The sequence below is a fragment of the Meles meles genome, chromosome 15 (genome assembly GCF_922984935.1).
Source record: "Meles meles chromosome 15, mMelMel3.1 paternal haplotype, whole genome shotgun sequence".
In the NCBI taxonomy this organism is placed as follows: Eukaryota; Metazoa; Chordata; class Mammalia; order Carnivora; family Mustelidae; genus Meles; species Meles meles.
In genome coordinates this window covers 18,629,699-18,648,357 of record NC_060080.1, presented here as the reverse complement: position 1 = coordinate 18,648,357, position 18,659 = coordinate 18,629,699, and the positions used below count along the sequence as shown (strand labels likewise).

The following is an 18,659-nucleotide window of genomic DNA, read 5'->3' as shown; positions in this document are numbered from 1 at the left end:
AGAGCGTCCCTTCTCCGGCCGCCGAGCGCTGACGCCGCGCCGCTGGGCGGGGTCTTCTCGAGGGGCGGAGGGAGAGGAGGGGGAACCAGGCCGGAGAAGGGCTGGCCGGCCTTGCAGCGCCCCGCAGCGGCCACGGCCGGAAGCACGGTCTCGTCGACCCTGCGGCGGCGCTGGTTCCCTGACGCACGGAGCTCGAGAGCGAGAGCGAGAGAGAAAGGGGCAGAAATGGCGGCTCCGCTTGGCTCCCGCTGAGGAGGGTGAAGCCGGTGGAGGGTCTGAGCTGTCGGCCTGGAGCATCGCTCCCGCTTCCCGCTTTCTGTCTTCTCACGCCTACTTCTCTTCCTCTGCCCTACTCTCGCCTGTCCTCTTCTACGCTCCGCAGAGTGCGGGTCGGCTCGTCTCTCCCGGCCCGGCTCCACTGGCCCTGATTGCCCGGCCGGCGCGCCGGCCTTCCTTGGCTCTCCCGGGCGCGGCGGGCGCGGTGTGGACCCCGTCCTCCTGGCTGGACCATGGTGAACACCCGGAAGAGCTCTCTGCGTCTTCTCGGGTCCAAGTCGCCTGGGCCCGGGCCTGGGCCTGGGGCCGGAGCAGAGCCTGGGGCGACCGGAGGCAGCAGCCATTTCATCTCCTCTCGGACCCGCTCCTCCAAGACCCGCGCTGCCAGCTGCCCCGGCGCCAAGGCCGGGGGAAGCGGTGGCGCCGGCGTCGCTCTGGAAGAGGCCCGGGTAAGAGCGCGGCGGCCCGAGCCCGGAGGCTTGCGAGTGCCGGCCCGGCCGCCGGGGCTTTGTCTGGCCGGGTTAGGGCAGGAAGCCTCCAGTGGAGACCGCTTGGGCGGCTGGAGACCGGGTCTGCGGGTGCGGTGAAGGATGGCACCCGGCTAGGTAGGGCTGCGACAGCTTTGCTGGTCCGGCTCTTTTGTGTAAGGAACAGGACTGGAGTGTGGGGGGAGAGAGTTCTGGGGAGTCTTTTCGGGGACACTAGAACGGTCTGCTTTCCGTGTCCTTGCCGTGCCTTAGAGGGGAATTCTAGGGAAGCAAGAGCGGAGGGCCGGAGTCCCCGGGTGGAAGGGCTGGGGAAGAGAAGTGAAAGTTTTCTGCGGTGTCAAACCCTTCTTGCAAGTGTGTCAGCGCCTGCCGGTGTCTTAACTCCAGCTTACTCTCAAACTGTTTGGGGGTGGTTCAAGTTGGTGAGGAAGTGAACGGAGAGCTCCAGTTGGCAGCCAGGCAGGGATGCTGAAAAAAGTTTGTAGCTGCTCTGACACCAACTTTAAAAACAAAATCAACGCTATCGCCTCTCCAGGCAGGAGAGATCGAGCATGATTTTGTGGCTGGGGAATCCGCCAGCTAGCTAACCAGGGTTCTAGCAGGGATCCAGTAGAGCTTTCCAGTAGAGCTTCAAGTCTCAAAAGGGGCATGTCGAATGTTTTGGGTTGTACACACTGCCTTCAGGTTGTATGGTTTCCTAGATGTCTGCATTTTTGTTATGGGAATAGTTTATAAAAGGTGAATTAACAACATGGTCACCCAGTCGCAAACGTGACATTTGAAGAAGGCTGGTGATTTCGTTTTAGAAGTGGTTGAAAGATCTTATTTTATAAAACTCTGAGCTGGCACTTGTTTTGTCACTTTAAGGGAATGGATAAGTTTCTGTTAGAAGATTGGTTATGAATTCAGAAAAGAGTATTGCTTCTGTCTAGCAAGAGGCTAATTTACTGAGACTAATTTGGCTGGAAATTGTTATTCATTTAAAATGCTCCTTTGATTTCACACCATTTTGTTATTGTGGGAGGGAAACAATATTTTATTTTCTGTGGGGTCTGCAAGCTGATGGTTTGTGCTTTTTCTCTATCACATACTGTTCAGACACTAATCAGAATGAACTGATGGAAATAATCATATATTTTACTGTACTAGCCTGAAATATATTTATTATATCTCTGAAAATATATTTGGTTTTTATTTTGCTAAAAGTCTGGAAAACATTTTAAAAAACTGTCTTGTTAGACTCTTTTGGGGCGAACATCTCTTAGGTTGAAATAAGAAAGCTAAATCTGAAAGTTGTGCATACTATTTAGAATAATTATTTTGAAACCTTGGCATTTTGTAGAAATGACTCCCAATGGGTACAAGCTTATTGACTTTCCGACATATATTTTAAAGCTGACATGTATTTTAAAACAGAAGTAAGTTTAAGAAAGGTCTGTCTTCTACACCTAAGTACAAGTAAAATGTTTAGAATGTAAGCATTTAATTGTAGTATAATGGTTTGAATGCCTAGTCTATTAGAGCAGTATCTAATTCATCTGAAGCAATTAGCTCATCTGTCACTGATCAGTTTGTGGTCCCATTTTTGAATTCATGGATATCATGCTGTCCTTACCCCCTGAGGAATAAGGTGAAGTAATTTGTCAAGCAGCTGTTATGGAGATGTTAAAAGGCAAGGAATCAATAATCTAATGTAGAAATGAATGTTTGGTAGCTTTTAAATTGCTGGAGGAATGAAAGGCAGTACAGCTTTTTCTAGAAGGATGCTAATGAAACTTTGTTTCAGGGATCCCTTGAAAATGTTTTAAAGGCTGTAAATAACAGGCTAATGAAGATTTACTTTAAAATATTTGTTTTTCTGTTTTAGACTTGTCTTCTGGCTGTAGTAGATGATAGAATGATCTAACGGCTTTCTCTGAGAAATTTAAGAAATTTACTAATCCTGTCATTGGTCCTTTAAAAGTGGATAAGTTATAATTCTGAGTTTAAGTTTATGGACTATATATTTATGAAGCAATTTCTGAATATTTCATTGTATGTATTTCTAAGGTGGGTTGATATGAGTGTGGTAAGGTCTTCTCTCAAGTTCGTTTTATGAATTGCAAGAATTTAGTACTCTTTCCTGTGTGTTTAAATAGACACCCTCTGTGTCTTTGGAGTTTTAGCCATTTGCTAGTGTTTGTAATGACTTATTGGAAAATGGAGTTGTTCATGCTGTTGCTTTAGGAGACCCTTATTTTTGGAGGAAGAAATGTGTTCCTTTTTATAAGATACATAATTAAGGAGGTCCTCCTTTTTCTTTTATGTTCTTCACTTTACACCTGATGCTGATTTCTTCCCTTACTCCCCTCAACCTCCCTGGACGCTTTTTAGATTTCATGTGCTGTTTAAAGTTACTTCATTTGCTTTAAAACTCATAGGACCATGAGCTGTGCCAATAATTTTGCCTTTTCCCCCCAAGTATGTGTAGAATTGGGAAATACACATATGATACATTTTGTAGGTTATGGCAATGATTTTTTTTTGTGCCTACACAGTTTATTTTTTATGATTATTTATTTATTTATTTGAGAGAGAGAGAGAGAGAGAACATGAACATAAGCAGGGGAAGTGGCAGGCAGAGGGAAAGGGAGAAGCAGGCTTCCCGACAAGCAGGAAGCCAGATGGGGGGCTCGATCCCAGGATTCTAGGATTATGACCTGGGCTGAAGGCACAGCCCAGCCACCCCATGCCCACACTTTTTAAATGTCAGCTTGATTTATGCAGTTGTGATACTCTGATAACTGGGTTTTTTTGTTTGTTTAGTATGTATAAAATTTGACCTCTTTTAGGTCAGTTAATATGATGATCAATTAGCATTTATTTGCTGCACCAAAGAGTTGCTCTCAGCAAACTAATATTCACAGAATTGGAAAGCAGTTTTTGAAAAATATTTCAGCTCTCTTTTTATTTCTGTTAGGACTGTTTGCTTTTGACTTCATCACTAGTGTGTTATGTTTTTTGGGAAGGCTATATAGTACATTCTGAGGCCCCATCTTTGTCGAGAGGGTTAAAATAAGTATTTGGAGTAACTTTATAGATAAAATTGCTTTATCTTAATTTCACTAAAAAAAGTCTTTGGGTCCTTTTTTAGTATGCTCTTTTATCACCTTGTATTTATTCTTTTCCAACCCCCATGCATTTACCAACATAATAGAAGCAGAGTGGCGGAAATTGATGGTTAAACATGAAAAAGAAGTCTGAGAGCAAAATGTAGTAATGCATAGAACACTCAGATGAGTAGGGAAACACACAAGTTCTTCAGAGTAGAGCAAGTTTTTCCTCATATGTATCAAGGTCTTGAGTAATGTGTTAAACAATATCCCCTGTCACAGTTTTGAACCAAAATAGCTATGGAGTTCATAGGATTACCTGTGGTAGCCAACTGAAAATGCAACTTTATTTTTTAAATTTTATTATTATTATTTTAAGATTTTATTTATTTATTTGACAGGGAGATAGAGAGCACAAGCAGGTAGAGCGGCAGGCAGAGGGAGAGGGAGAAGCAGGCTCTCTGCTGAGCAGGCAGCCTGATGTGGGACTCCATCCCAGGACTCTGGGATCATGACCTGAGCTGAAGGTAGCTGCTTAACCGACTGAGCCATCTGGCACCCTATTATTATTATTTTTAAAGATTTTATTTATCCATTTGACAGAGAGAAAGAAAGCACAAGGAAGCAGAGCTGCAGGCAGAGGAAGAGGGAGAAGCAGGCTCCCCAATGAGCAAGGAGCCCCATGAAGGGCTCCATCCCAGGACCCTGGGATCATGACCTGAGCCAAAGAGAGACGCCCAACCGACTGAGCCACTCAGGCACCCCTGAAAATGCAACTTTAAAAAATTCAATTACTGGCCATTTCTGTAGTCTAGATACTCAGAGTTTCAGTTTTTAAGGTCATGGATGAAACTTAAAATATCTGTGTCAGTGAATCCATATTAATTCCTTAAAGTATTTTCTCTAGCAAGTAGTCTTTGTAACCATTCTTCGATAGGTCCTTGATTGCATGTTCCCTAAATACCTAATTATAGGTAAACCTGTAGCCTCTAGAAGCCAGCTGGATGGGTGATACAGGATATGACCTGTTAAGAGGGCTAAGGCCCAAACCAGTAGCTTTGCCTGAATGGAGAGTGATCCTGTTTCCTTAAGGATCCACCTCAGAAATGTGCTGTATTACTCTGAATTGGATATGTGGCATTTCTTTTCACACATACACAATGAAATTTCATTTGTGTGCACTACTGAGTTGATTTCTTGGTATTTGGGTTTTGGTCTTTTATTGGAAATATTTTATCTTCGTTATACCTCTCTGCTGTGGGAGGATTTCATAAAAAATGAGCTATGGAGTAAAAGGCAGTTGGGATTTTTGGATAAAAATGTCTACGAAAGTACAAAGTTAGAGGGGAAAACCATACATAAAATGTTGTGTTTAAATATGAACTAGACAGTTTTAGAGAGGTGTGTTGTGCGTTGCTTACATCAAATGATAGAAAAGACATCTAAAGGGGTTTCTGGGTTGGTGGCTCAGCTGTTTAAGCATCTGCCTTCTGCTCAGGTCATGATCCTGGGGTCCTGGAATTGAACCCTGCATTGCCCTCCCTGCTCAGCTGGGAGTCTGCTTCTCCCTCTTCCTGCTCATTGTCTCTCTCTCTCTCAAATAAATAAATAAATTTTTTAAAAAAAGAGATTTTATTTATTTATTTGTCAGAGAGAGCACAAGCGGGGGAGTGGCAGGTGGAGGAAGAAGCAGGATTCCAGCTAAGCAAGGAGCCCAATGTAGCGCTCCATTCCAGGACCCTGGGATCATGACCTGAGCTGAAGGCAGCTGCTCAACAGACTGAGCCACCCAGATGTCCCAATAAATAAAATCCTAAATAAAAAAAAAAAAGAAAAAGACATCTAAATTCTAAATTACAGTTACTAGGCTGTAATTTGTATTTGTTACTACATCCTTTGAGTATACCCTATAAGATTCTAAACTTCAAATGCTTTTGAACTTTAACTATTTTGTATGATTTCTTTTTTCATTTTTAGATTGTTATTTTAGTTTCGTCTGGAGGTAAAATATATATCTTTGGTTAAAATTTTTCTCCATTGTGGCTGGCTTAGTTGGGAGAGCATGGACTCTTGATTTTGGGGTCATGAGTTCAAGCCCTACGTTGGGGGTAGAACTTACTTAAAAAATTTTTTTTTCCTAGACTTTTCTATTAGAATAGTGTATAAGCTTCAGGAGGGTAGGCACTGTATCTTATTTTCCCTCAATTGCTGTATTCCAAGGGCCTAGTGCCACATCTGACACATAGAAGATGCTCAATAAATTTCTGTTAATGAATAGTGTGTTAAGGAGCCAATTATGTTGTGAAAATAAGAATGTTTGGAGTTTGAGAATAGAAAATTAAAAAAAATACAGTCCCTACTTTTAGGGGTATAAGTATACACATAGTATACATACCAGAAATTATTAACAAGACAAGTCAATTCAAGTGGGGGCTAAATGAATGACATAGATAATCAATGGGATGAGTTCTAATCCTTTACTCAGTGTTTTGAGTGGAAATGTTTGAGGTTCTTTAAAGACAGACTGTCATATTTACAGCTGTATCCTGAATGCCTGCAATATTGCCTGCCAAACATAGTGTTCAGTAAATAATTTTTGAATGAGTGAATGGAAAGTATGCTTCATTTTATTTATTTTATTTTTTTAAAGCTATGCCTACTCTTTCTTTCTTTCTTTCTTTTTTTTTTTTTTAAGATTTTGTTTATTTGTCAGAGAGAGAGAGAGCACAAGCAGGGGGAGTGGCAGGCAGAGGGAGAAGCAGGCTCCTTCCTGAGCCAGGAGCCCGATGTGGAACTCGATCCCAGGACCCTGGGCTCATGACCTGAGCTGAAAGTAGATGCTTAACTGACTGAGCCATCCAGGTGTTTCAAGTATGCCTCATTTTAAATTATTTTCATGTTGGCAGGCTTTACTTTAGCTGTATTTACTTGTTGCATTTTGCTTTTCTGTCTATTAGTGGTAGCCTGATAAGGAGAGTAAACTAAGGTTTATTTAGCAGTTAATGCCAGGTGTTTAATGCTGTCTCATTTAATTCCTGCAGCCCTGTAAGGCAGGTGATGGTACCCCCATTTTACAGTTGAGGAAATGAGTTGTCAAAAAGGTTAAATGACGTGTAGAAGACCAATTAGGTAATAAGTAGGTAATAAGTAATATTAAATAGGTAATAAGTGGATTTCATATTTGAATCTAGTTCTGTTTTTTCCACTTTGGTATCTTACTGTCTCATCTGTACTTATCACTATTCTTTGATGCCGTTCTGTTAGTAGTTCCACAAATATCTGGCAAAGCAAAGAAGGCGGCTGTTGTACAGTTGGGAAATTCTCTACGTACTGTGCATAGAGAGATTTTTACTAGACTGTCTAGAGTTGTGTCTTGGATTGTATTGGTATTAAAAGTGGGAATAGTGGCCTATAGGGATATGAAATATTGGATAGTGATTTTCAGTAATTGCTGCCTTACTTCAAGGGGTGGGTGTAGGAAGATGAACAGATACATCGTAGAGAGATCATTTTGCAGTATTGTGAAGATGCCTGGGAAAAAAATCCCTATAAAGAGAGTAAATCTGGAGCATTGTGGTCTACAGTAGAGGTGTACTTGTGCTGCCATCTTTCCCCTTTGCTCCGTGATATTTGTCAAAAGTGTGTATGTTTTCTTTTTTTTAAAAACATTTTTAAAAAAGATTTTATTTCAAAGAGAATAAGAGAGAGTGTGAGAGTGGGGAGGGTCAGAGGGAGAAGCAGACTGGGAGCCCAATGTAGTACTCAATCCGGGAACTCCAGGATCATGGCCTGAGCTGAAGGGAGTTGCCAAACCCACTGAGCCACCCAGGCACCCAGTGTGTACATTTTCTTTTATGCTCTGAGAATCTGTTTATTTGAGGGGGTAGGTAAGGTAAGTGTTTTCCATTTGAAAAAATGTGTCATGTCTTGAAAAGAGATTATATAGCATGCTTATAAATAGAGATACATACTAGTGAATTAAACATGTTTAGCATTATTAGTTTGTGTCTGTATTCTAGGACCCAAATTAGAATCTCTGGACCAGTGGTGCTTCACATCCCCATAAAACGATATGTTCTCTGATCTTGCTAGACAGGAACTTGGAGAATATTCAGCCTAACTTTGGTGGTGAGGCTTGCTTATTCCTTTGTTTTTTCATTCAGTCAATAAATATTTATGAAGTACAACTACATTAAAATCTAAGTGCATTGTGGGCAAGCATTTTTGTCTTTGGTTCACTCTTACAGGACTGCCATGTTGTAAAAAGTCAAGGAGGCACCATTCACACTATAGTCTATGTGAATTGTATCCCCTGGAATTGTGCATTGCAGTCTTTTTATGTTATATGCTGCAGTTAACATCTTCATACAACGTCCCTTGAGGACTTGGTATAGGAATTTCTTTGAGATACCCAGGAGTGGAACAGAGTATACATGTATTTAAATATTCCTTCACATTTGCTGCTCTGGTCTCTACTTCTAGGAGTAGTTTATAGGGGGTCTTATATCCCCAGACACCTGCCAGTATTTGGGAATATCTAGCTCCCCTCCACCAGGATTCTTATGGAATTTTTATTTATTATTTTTTATTATGTTTAATTAGTCAATATATAGTACATTGTTAGTTAATACCTAGCTTTTTAATTTCTTTTGTTACTAATTTTATGAACAACTCTTTACGTCCATAGTAATGTTTTTGATATAGTGTGGATTGATTGATTATTGGATACTTAAATCTTGTCTCTCTCTCTTTTTAAAAGATTTTACTTATTTTGCAAGAGAGAGCATGTGTGCACCAACGTTTGGGGGGCGGGGTTGGTAGCAGGGGAAGGGGTGGAGGGAGAAGCAGACTCTCTGCTGAGCTGGATGTTTGAGGATGCAGGACTTGATCCCAGGACCCTGGGATCATGACCTGAGCTGAAGGCAGACACTTAAGCACTGAGCCACCAGGTGCTCTCTCTCGTCTCATGTAGGATTCTACCTAATTTTTTTGTTGTTCAAATCTTCCTGTTGTGTATATATATGTATATATATGTGTGTGTGTATGTGTGTGTGTGTGTGTGTGTGTGTGTTTAATTTAATTTTTTAAAGTAAGTTCTGTACCCACCCTGGGCCTTAAACTCATGACTCCAAGATCGAGAGCTGCATGCTCTACTGACTGAGCCAGCCAGGAGCTCCTGTATATCACTCCCCCCTTTATTTATCTTAAAAACTTTTTTTTTTTTTTTTAAAGATTTTATTTATCTGTCAGAGAGCGCATGCACAAGCAGGGGGAGAAGCAGGCAGAGGGAGAAGCAGGCTCCCCACTGAGCAAGGAGCCCAGTGAGGGACTCCATCCCAGGTTGCTGGGACCATGATCTGAGCTGAAGGCAGACACTTAACTGACTGAGCCACTCAGGCATCCCTCTATATATTTTTATTTTTTTAAAAATTTATTTATTTGAGAAAGGGAGAGCATAAGCAGGGAGAGCAAGAGAGGAGAATGAAGGGGCGCCTGGGTGGCTCAGTGGATTAAGCCGCTGCCTTCGGCTCAGGTCATGATCTCAGGGTCCTGGGATCGAGCCCCACATCGGGCTCTCTGCTCCGCAGGGAGCCTGCTTCCTCCTCTCTCTCTGCCTGCCTCTCTGCTACAGGGTCCTGGGATCGAGCCCCACATCGGGCTCTCTGCTCCGCAGGGAGCCTGCTTCCTCCTCTCTCTCTGCCTGCCTCTCTGCCTACTTACGATCTCTCTTTTTCTGTCAAATAAATAAATAAAATCTTTAAAAAAAAAAAAAGAGAGGAGAATGAAGAAGAGGCTCCCCTCTGGGGAGGGAGCCTGATGTGTGGCTCAATCCCAGGACTCCCCAAGATCACAACCTGAGCTCTAAGCAGATTCCCAGCTGACTAAGCCACCCAGAAGCCCCTTTCCCTATATTTTTAAAGAAACTTTTTATTTTAGAATTGTTTATAATTTCTTTCCTGCTTTATTCTAGATTCAGTGATTGTCAAGAAGTATATTGTTTACTTTTCCAAACAGGGGGCATTTATTTTATAATTATCTTTTTGTTTTTTACTTCTAGTTTAATACCACTGTGTTCAGAGAACAGACTCCTTATGATTTCAGTCTTTTGAAATTTGTTTTGATTTATATTTGTCACCTTATTTATGATTAGTTTTAGTAAATGTTCTGGGTATATTTCAAAAGAATGTGGATTTTGCATAGATTATGTCTAATAGGTCATATTTATGAACTTCTGATTTTATGTATTTATTTATTTATTTATTTAGAGTGGGAGGGAGAGGATGGGCAGGGGGAGGGAGAGAGCATCTTAAGCCCAGTCCACTCCCAGTGCAGAACTTGCCTTGGGCCTAATTTCAGTGTCATAAAGCTTTAAAACCAGCTCCCCATCCAGCACGGAGTGAGTCCAGTGTGGATCTCCAGTGGGATGGGTTGGTGGGGGGAACTTGTTGAGGGGCTTGATCTTATGACCTGAGCTGAAATCAAGAGTTGGACCCTTAACCTACTGAGCCACCGAGGCACCCCATTCTTTCTAACTACATGCTGTTTAACATATTCTGGTAGTGTTCCACCTTCCTATCTGTATTGTCTAGAATTTTAGTTCTGACTTTTTTTATGTCTTTTTTTTGTCTTTTTCTTTAATTTGTTATTTTTTCCAGTAGGAATAAATTTTTATAAGGTATCAATTTGATTATCTTTTTATATTTATATTATCATCTTTTATTTGTCTTCATTGTGAATACTTCCTCCAAGAATATTTTTAGTTTGGGACTTTTTGTGACAAACTCTCTGCAGCATTACACGGCTGAAAATATTTTCATGATGCTCTTTTATTAAAATAAAAATTGGGCTGAATACAGAATTCTAGGTTTAATACTTAAAGAATATTACTTATTGTCATCTTGTATCCAGTATTACTCTTGAAGTTTGATGTTGGTCTGATTCTTTTGTAGGTGTTCATTCTCTTTTGAAGCTTATAGTTTGTTTTTTTTGTCTTTGTGCATACATTTTGCTAATTTTATTTTATTTTTTAAAGATTTTATTTATTTATTTATTTGTCAGAGAGAGAGAGAGAGAGAGCGCGCGCGCGTGCCTGAGCGTGAACACAAGCAGGCAGACTGGAGGCAGAGGGAGAGAGAGAAGCAGGCTCCCCACTGAGCAGGGAGCCTGATGTGGGAGTCAATCCCAGGACCTGGAATCATGACCTGAGCGGAAGGCAGCGGCTTAACCAATTGAGCCACCCAGGAGCCCCGACATTTTGCTAATTTTAGGCATCGGTTTTTCCTTTGCCCTTTTTGGGCAATCTTAGCTCTTTTATTCTGAGGTTTTTCATCTTTTTAAGATTGTGGTCAACTTATTTCACTTCATTTAATTTTAATTTTAATTTTTAAGTAATCTCTATATCTAGCATGGGGCTTGAACTCATGACCCTGAGATCATGAGTTCATGCTCTTCTGACTCAAACAGCCAGTTGCCTCAAATTTTTTTAAAGGTTTTATTTATTTATTTGACAGAGAGCACAAGCAGGGAGGTGGAAGAGGGAGAAGCAGGCTCCCTTCTGAGCAAGGAGCCTGATGTGGGACTTGATCCCAGGACCTCGAGGTCATGCCCTGAGCCTAAGGCAGTTGCTTAACCAGCTGAGCCACCCAGGCGCCCCCAGTTGCCTCAATATATTATTTCTTAGTAATAATTTAAAATGATCATTTCTCAAGTATTATTTCTGGGAATCTCATTATTCAGGAATTGGCACCTAGAAAAATTTTGTCCCTAAATTTATAATTAAGCAGATTGTTTTTAAGGACTTTTGATGGCATACTGGAGAAATTTACTGACAGTTACTTAAACAAGAAACTTACAGTTACTTAAGCTACTTGGTGTTCCTTGTCGCTTTCTTCTGTTAACCATTTTGGTTTGATTTCATTTTCTTAAGGCTGTGTAATATTCCATATATATAGATGTGTGTGTATGTGTATGTACATACATACATATATAAAATGTACACATCTATATATATATATATGCATCCATATATACATCTATCTATATATATCCCACATCTTGTTCATTCATCTATTGATTGACATCTGAGCTCTTTCCATAGTTTGGCTATTGTGAACATTGCTGCTATAAACATTGATGTCCCTTTGGATCACTACATTTGTATCTTTGGGGTAAATACCCAGTAGTGTGATTGCTTGATTGTAGGGTAGCTCTGTTTTCAACTTTTTGAGGAACCTCCATATTGTTTTCCAGAGTGGCTGCACAAGCTGAGCATACAGTTATTTAGAAATGGCAGTTCAGTTGAAAGTGGAAATTTTCTTTCTTTTTTTTTTTTTTAAGATTTTTATTTATTTATTTGACAGAGGGAGAGAGACAGTGAGTGAGGGAGGAACACAAGCAGGGGGAATGGGAGAGGGAGAAGTAGGCTTCCCGTCAAGCAGGGAGCCTGATGTGGGGCTTGATCCCATGACCCTGGGATCTTGACCTGAACCGAAGGCAGATGCCTAGCCACTGAGCCACCCAGGTGCCCCTCTTTTTTTTTTTTTTTTTTTTTTTTTTTTTAAAGTAATCTCTACACCCACCTTGGGGCTTGAACTCATGACTCTAAGCCCAAGAGTCACAGGCTCTCCTGACTGAACCAGCTAGGTGCTGCAGGAAATTATCTTTCTTAACATTCTTTAATGTCGTTAATTGAGTAACTCTGTGTACCAGATAGACGCTGAAGATAAAGGAGTACGTAAGACTCTTGGTCTTAGCTCTTTGACAAAATATTTCATTTTTATTTAAAAATTATGAATTACGAAATAAAATTATGAGGGGCGCTTGGGTGGCTCAGTTGGTTCATGATCTTAGAGTCCTGGGATCAAGCCCTGCATCAGGCTCTGTGCTCAGCAGGGAGTCTACTTCTCCTTCTCCCTGTGCCCTTTCCCCTGCTTGTTGTCTCTCTCTCAATAAATAAAATCTTTAAAAACAAGTAAAATAAAATCTTTAAAAATACTATGAAAGAAGTATCTCAAGCAATATGGAAGTGCACAGAAAAAAATGAGTCCTCCCCTCCTCCCCTAATTCTTCCAGTTCATTTTTCCAGTGATAACCTCTGTTAAAGCTGATGCTCATCTTTCCAGAACATGACACATATATTTATGGGTGATTTATATGGGTGTCTTTTGAATAAATGGAATTATAATCTATGTATTATTTGATAGTAAACTGTGTATCATGTATTTTTTTTCATATTAGTCCTTCTTGATGACTTTCTAATTTTTTTGTTATGTTGTTATACCACTTCTGTAACTGTTCTCTGTTGGTACACAGGTTGTCATCGTGTTTTTAATATTATAAATGTAGTAGAAAATGCCTTTTTTTAAATAGGTGAAGTGGAATTACTGGATCAAATGCATGTATCTTTTAAATTTCTATAGGTTTCCCAGATTATTCTCTAAACAGGTTAAATCAATATGCATCCCACTCCCCAATACTCTCAGAATTACTAAGTTTTTATGTAACTTTTACTGGCTGATACAAGGAGTTAGACTTTAATTTTCTTGTTTTAAAGATTTTATTTATTTATTTTACAGAGAGAGAGAAAAATCACAAGTGGGGGTGGGGGAGGGCAGGCTCCCTGCTGAGCTGAGAGCCTGATGTAGGGCTTGATCCCAGGACCCTGGGATCATGACCTGAGCCGAAGGCAGAGGCTTAACCCACTGAGCCACCCAGGCACCCCAGGCTTTAACTTTCTTGAAGAGCAGAGACTGTCTTGTCATCAAGTATTTTTAGTATCTAACACAGTAGGTGGTTAATAAATTTTGTTTGTGAAAGAAATGAATTTACTAAAGAGAATTTTTTTTAAAAAGATTTTATTTATTTGACAGAGTGGGAGAGATTGCAGGTAGGCAGAGAGACACGCAGAGCGGGAGGGGGAAGCAGGTTCTCTGCTGAGCAGAGAGCCCAATGTGGGGGGCTCGATCCCAGGACCCCCAGATCATGACCTGAGCCGAAGGCAGAGGCTCAACCCACTGAGCCACCCAGGTGCCCCTAAATAGAATTTACTAAGCCTGTGGAGTTATATTAATCCTGTAAGGCCAAGCAAGTGCCCTTACTTGAGACTTTATCTGCCGTCAGTCTGTAGATCACGTTTGTACCTCTACTACCTCACCTGGTTCTTCTAAACAGTCTTATGAGGTGAATAGCATTTTTTAAAGATTTTATTTATTTATTTGACAGACACAAGTAGGCAGAGAGGCAGGCAGAGAGAGAGGAGGAAGCAGGCTCCCTGCGGAGCAGAGAGCCGGACGTGGGGCTCGATCCCAGGACTCTGGGATCATGACCTGAGCTGAAGGCAGAGGCCCTAACTCACTGAGCCACCCAAGGCGCCCCATGGTGAATAGTATTTTTAAATTACAGGGGTAGTGTTGCTATATAAGACTGGTCCTGTCCAACATTTAAATCTGTGGCATTTTTCTGTACCCATGTCTCTTTCTTATTCATTCATTTATTTATTTTTAAGGTGTTATTTATTTGAGAGAGGGAGAGAACAGAAGCAGGGGGAGGGGTAAAGGGAGAGGGAGAAGCAGGCTCCCCACTGAGCAGGGAGCCCAACATGGGGCTTGATCCCAGGATCCTGAGATCACGACCTGAGTCAAAGGCAGATGCCCAACCGACTGAGCCAGCCAGGTGCCCCTCTTTCTTATTTTAAGTAATGTATTATTTTCAGGTTAAAAATTATTTTCCATAAAGAACAGTGTATCCTAAATTTTAGTAGACTGTTTCTGGTTTTTTTTTTAAATACAGTTCCTCAGCTCATTTCTATATATTTTTATCTCTTTGTATATCCTTTTATATATTTGTTCTTGTTTAGAAATCTTAAACTAGTAAGCCATTGCTCTTGGAATATGTGAGGAAAATTTAGGATCGTTTGTGAGTCTGAATTTTAGGACTTTGTTGGAATAGCATTGGCTCTAAGCAAATAAATAGCCATGTGAGTTTGCTTTCTGCAGTCATGGTAACTGCTGAAAGAAAAATTGACTGTTCTTCTAAGCTTTCTAATGAAAGCAGGAGTACTTATTTTGAAAAAAGGTAGATAAAAGGACTGTCTTATATCGGAAACTGGAAAAGATTGATTGTACTCATACACTTTTTGATCTAACCTTGGTGATAATGTTCCTATTTTGTTTATTTTTTGTCTCTTTGAGGATCTTTTTCTCGTCAGTTATCTTACTCTTTAAAGTTTTATCTCATTAATTTATTTTTTAAAAAGATTTTATTTATTTGCCAGAGAGCACAGCATGGGGAAAGGCAGAGGGAGAAGCAGACTCCCCACTGAGCAGGCAGCAGTACACGGGGCTCCGTCCCAGGACTCTGGGATCACAACCTGAGCTGAAGGCAGACAGTTAAGACTAAGCCACCTAGGTGCCCCTAAAGTTTTTTTTTATTCTCTTCTGTGGTTCCTTCTATTTATAAGAGACCATGTCATTATTTATTTATTATAACTATTTTAAAGATTTTATTTATTGGACAGAGAGAGAGACAGTGAAAGAGGGAACACATGCAGGGGGAGTGGGAGAGGGAGAAGTGGGCTTCCTGCTGAGTGGGGAGCTGGATGCGGGGCTAGATCCCACGACCCTGGGATCATGACCTGAGCAGAAGGCAGATGCTTAAGGACTGAGCCACCAGGGTGCTCCTATTTTTAATTTTTTATCTTTATCTTTTTTTTTTTTAAAGATTTTATCTATTTATTTGACAGACAGATTACAATTAGGCAGAGAGGCAGGCAGAGAGAGGAGGGGAAGCAGGTTCCCTGCAGAGCAGGGAGCCCGATGCGGGGCTCGATCCCAGGACCCTGGGATCACGACCTGAGCCGAAGGCAGAGGCTTTAACCCACTGAGCCACCCAGGCGCCCCCCCTTTTTTTTTTTAAGATTTATTTATTAGAGAGAGTGTAAGAAAGAGAAAAGGAGAGGGAGAGAGAATCTTAAGCAGATTCTGCACTGAACAGAGCCAGGCTCAGGGCTCCGTTTCACCACCGAGGGTCGGGATCTGAGCCAAAACCAAGAGTTGGACGCTTACTTAACTCACTGTGACAGTGCCACCCAGGTCCTCTTTATCTTAAAAGAGAAAATTCTTGGGGTGCCTGGCTAGCTCGGTTGATAGAGCACATGACTCTTGATCTTGGGGTCATGAATTAGAGCCCCACATTGGGAGTAGAGTTTACTTAAGAAAAAAGGGTGCATTATAAAAAACAAAACAAAAAACAAAACTTCCCTGACTTTTTTGACTTTGTAACCTCTTTAAACTGTTGTCTCGTTTCTTTCTTCACACTGACACTTCCTGTAATAGCTCTCTAGTCATCACTTGTATTTTCTCACTGCTCACTCAGTCCTTCACCTGGCAATTTCTATCCTGCATTTTGGAGAATTTGCCCTATCAGAAGTTATAGTGATGTTCTAATTACTAATCCACAGGTTTATCAGCTTTTTTCCCATTAAGTCTTTTTGGAACAAACTTCCACCCCTCTCTTTTAGTGAAACACTATATATTTTTCTCTAATTATACAAAATCTGTCTGCTCTTTGATTGAATGTAGGCCTTTTTAAGATTTTTTACTTCTGTTCTCTGTTTTTTCATTGTATATGTTACCTATGATCCATCTTTTAAAATTTTTTTAAATATTTTATTTATTTGAGACAGAGTGAGTGCCCAGACAAATACCTGGGGAGGGAGAGAGGGAGAAGCAGACTCTCTGCTGAATGTGGTGCCCCACATGTGGCTCCACTTGGGGCTGGATTCCACGAGCCCGAGGTCATGATCTGAGCTGAAGTCAGACGCTTAACCAACCGAGGCTCCCTTACCTATGATTCTTCTATAACCACGTCATATCTATCTCTAGTACTCACCTCACTCTGTCTCAGAGCTGCATTTCACACAGCCTGATAGACATCTCCCTACATTTCTGGCTAGAATTCTAAACCTAACTTCTGAAATTAGAATTCACCATTACACTTCTTCCTTTAACATCTATCTCCTGGATTCCCCTCCATTCCCACTAAAAAATAACCACTTTCACACCTGCAGTTATGTGCTTATTTGAATGCTGGTGTCAATAATTTCTGTTATTCTGCTTTCTAGAATAAGTTTCTTATTTATTAAAAAATTTTTTTAAGATTTTATTTATTTACTTGACAGAGAGAGATCACAAGTAGGCAGAGAGGCAGGCAGAGAGAGAGGGAAGCAGGCCCCCCGCTGAGTAGAGAGCCCGATATGGGACTCGATCCCAGGACCCTGAGATCATGACCTGAGCTGAAGGCAGTGGCTTAACCCACTGAGCCACCCAGGCACCCAAGTTTCTTATTTTCTACTTCCACAGTTCTTCATGAGGCCGTCTTCAAGCCTCAAAGCAATCTCATGGTTTGCTAATTCACTTATTTCCTTGATTTTCTCATTTTTTAATGTTATACTTGGATATATTTTTTTTCTTTACATTAAAACCTAGGTTCTAGATTTCTGATGAATTCCCCTCTGGGCAGGAAGTCTTCCCTAAAAATTAAAGCAGTATAAATTCTTTTCTGCTCTTTTATTCTCAAGTTCTTTTGCCTAGTTTTGTGAAATTTGTGGTAGAATAGTGGCCAGTATTTGTAGTAGCTGATAAGTATGACTTAAGAGACTCTAAGACTCAAGGAGAAAATGATTCTTGCTAATTGGAAAAATTAACAGTTTTTAAGGTTAGAGTTTAGAGTAAAAAGTCATTTAGGTGGGAATGACTTTATGTGTCCTTGTACTTTTATTTTATGTGGCATTTGGCCCTATTACTATGATACTTCTTTTGGAAGTTATCTCATTTTGAATCATGTTCTTTGTGAACATCTGATCATTCTTTGTTCTCCATTATTGTGTTTTAACAAAATAAAGTCCAATCATTTATGATATCTTTGTTCATCTCTACTGACAGCTACCATTTTTTGTTTTTGTTTTCAGAGAATTGTGTACTTCTATTACGGTATTTACTGTAATATGCCATATGTCGACATTGTGACTGTCAATGCAGTAGATTGTGTATCCAGTTCAGGTAGTTCTTAATCTTTTTTACCATTGTCCTCCAAGTCTTAAGTACACAGTAGGCTCTTCAATAAATGTTAAATGAAATTATTCCCTAGTCTGAGATGCCTTTCTTACTCATGGATTGTAATCACTCTAACACAAATTGCTAAATGACTGTGGCTAGATTGCATAATCTTTCTTAAGTATCTTTGTTCTGAAACTGGCAACGCCTTCCCTCAAAGGGTTAGGTTATAATTAACTAGTAAAATGCTTTGAAGATGAAAAAGTTAATGTTGAGCGTTATGATCATCCTATTAAAGGCTACTGTTAGTACACAGGTTTTGTAGGTAAAAGCTTTCCCAAAGCTTTAAGTTAATTAAATGGTGCTGAAGTAATTAATTTCTATGTATTTACATTTTGGTTTTTTGCTTTACTTAAATCCCTAGATTTGTTTGGAGGGAAGGAGCTTTTTGTAATGTTACTTCTTTTAAGATCTCTGTCATGGATCCAAGTCCAAATTGAAACCCAACCATTATAAGAAAACGACAACAAAATAGTGCAATAGTAGGATGATGTGACTCAGATACTTAAATTGTATTATATGCTAGAAGTCCTCAAACTTCTGGGTACTAAGAATCATTCGGAGGCCCTTGTTAAAAATATTCCAACTCCAGAGATTTAGTTTAGCAGGTTATGTTTCTTTAAATGAGAAATCAGGTGATTTCTGATTCAGTTAGTATGTGAATAACACTTTGAGAGGCACTCCTGAATGGA

At 40.4% G+C, this 18,659-nt stretch overlaps 1 protein-coding gene across 4 annotated transcripts in view; it reads left to right on the top strand.

Moving 5' to 3' along the window:
• The first annotated feature begins 379 nt into the window (after positions 1–379).
• Positions 380–18,659, top strand: part of ATAD2B (ATPase family AAA domain containing 2B) — a 178,561-nt gene continuing 160,281 nt past the window's right edge. For all 4 annotated transcript variants that reach the window (XM_045978996.1, XM_045978995.1, XM_045978994.1 and 1 more), the window contains exon 1: positions 380–725. In XM_045978996.1, the coding sequence (XP_045834952.1) occupies positions 510–725 (216 nt within the window). In that variant the 5' untranslated portion in view covers positions 380–509. The remainder of the gene's footprint in view (positions 726–18,659) is intronic.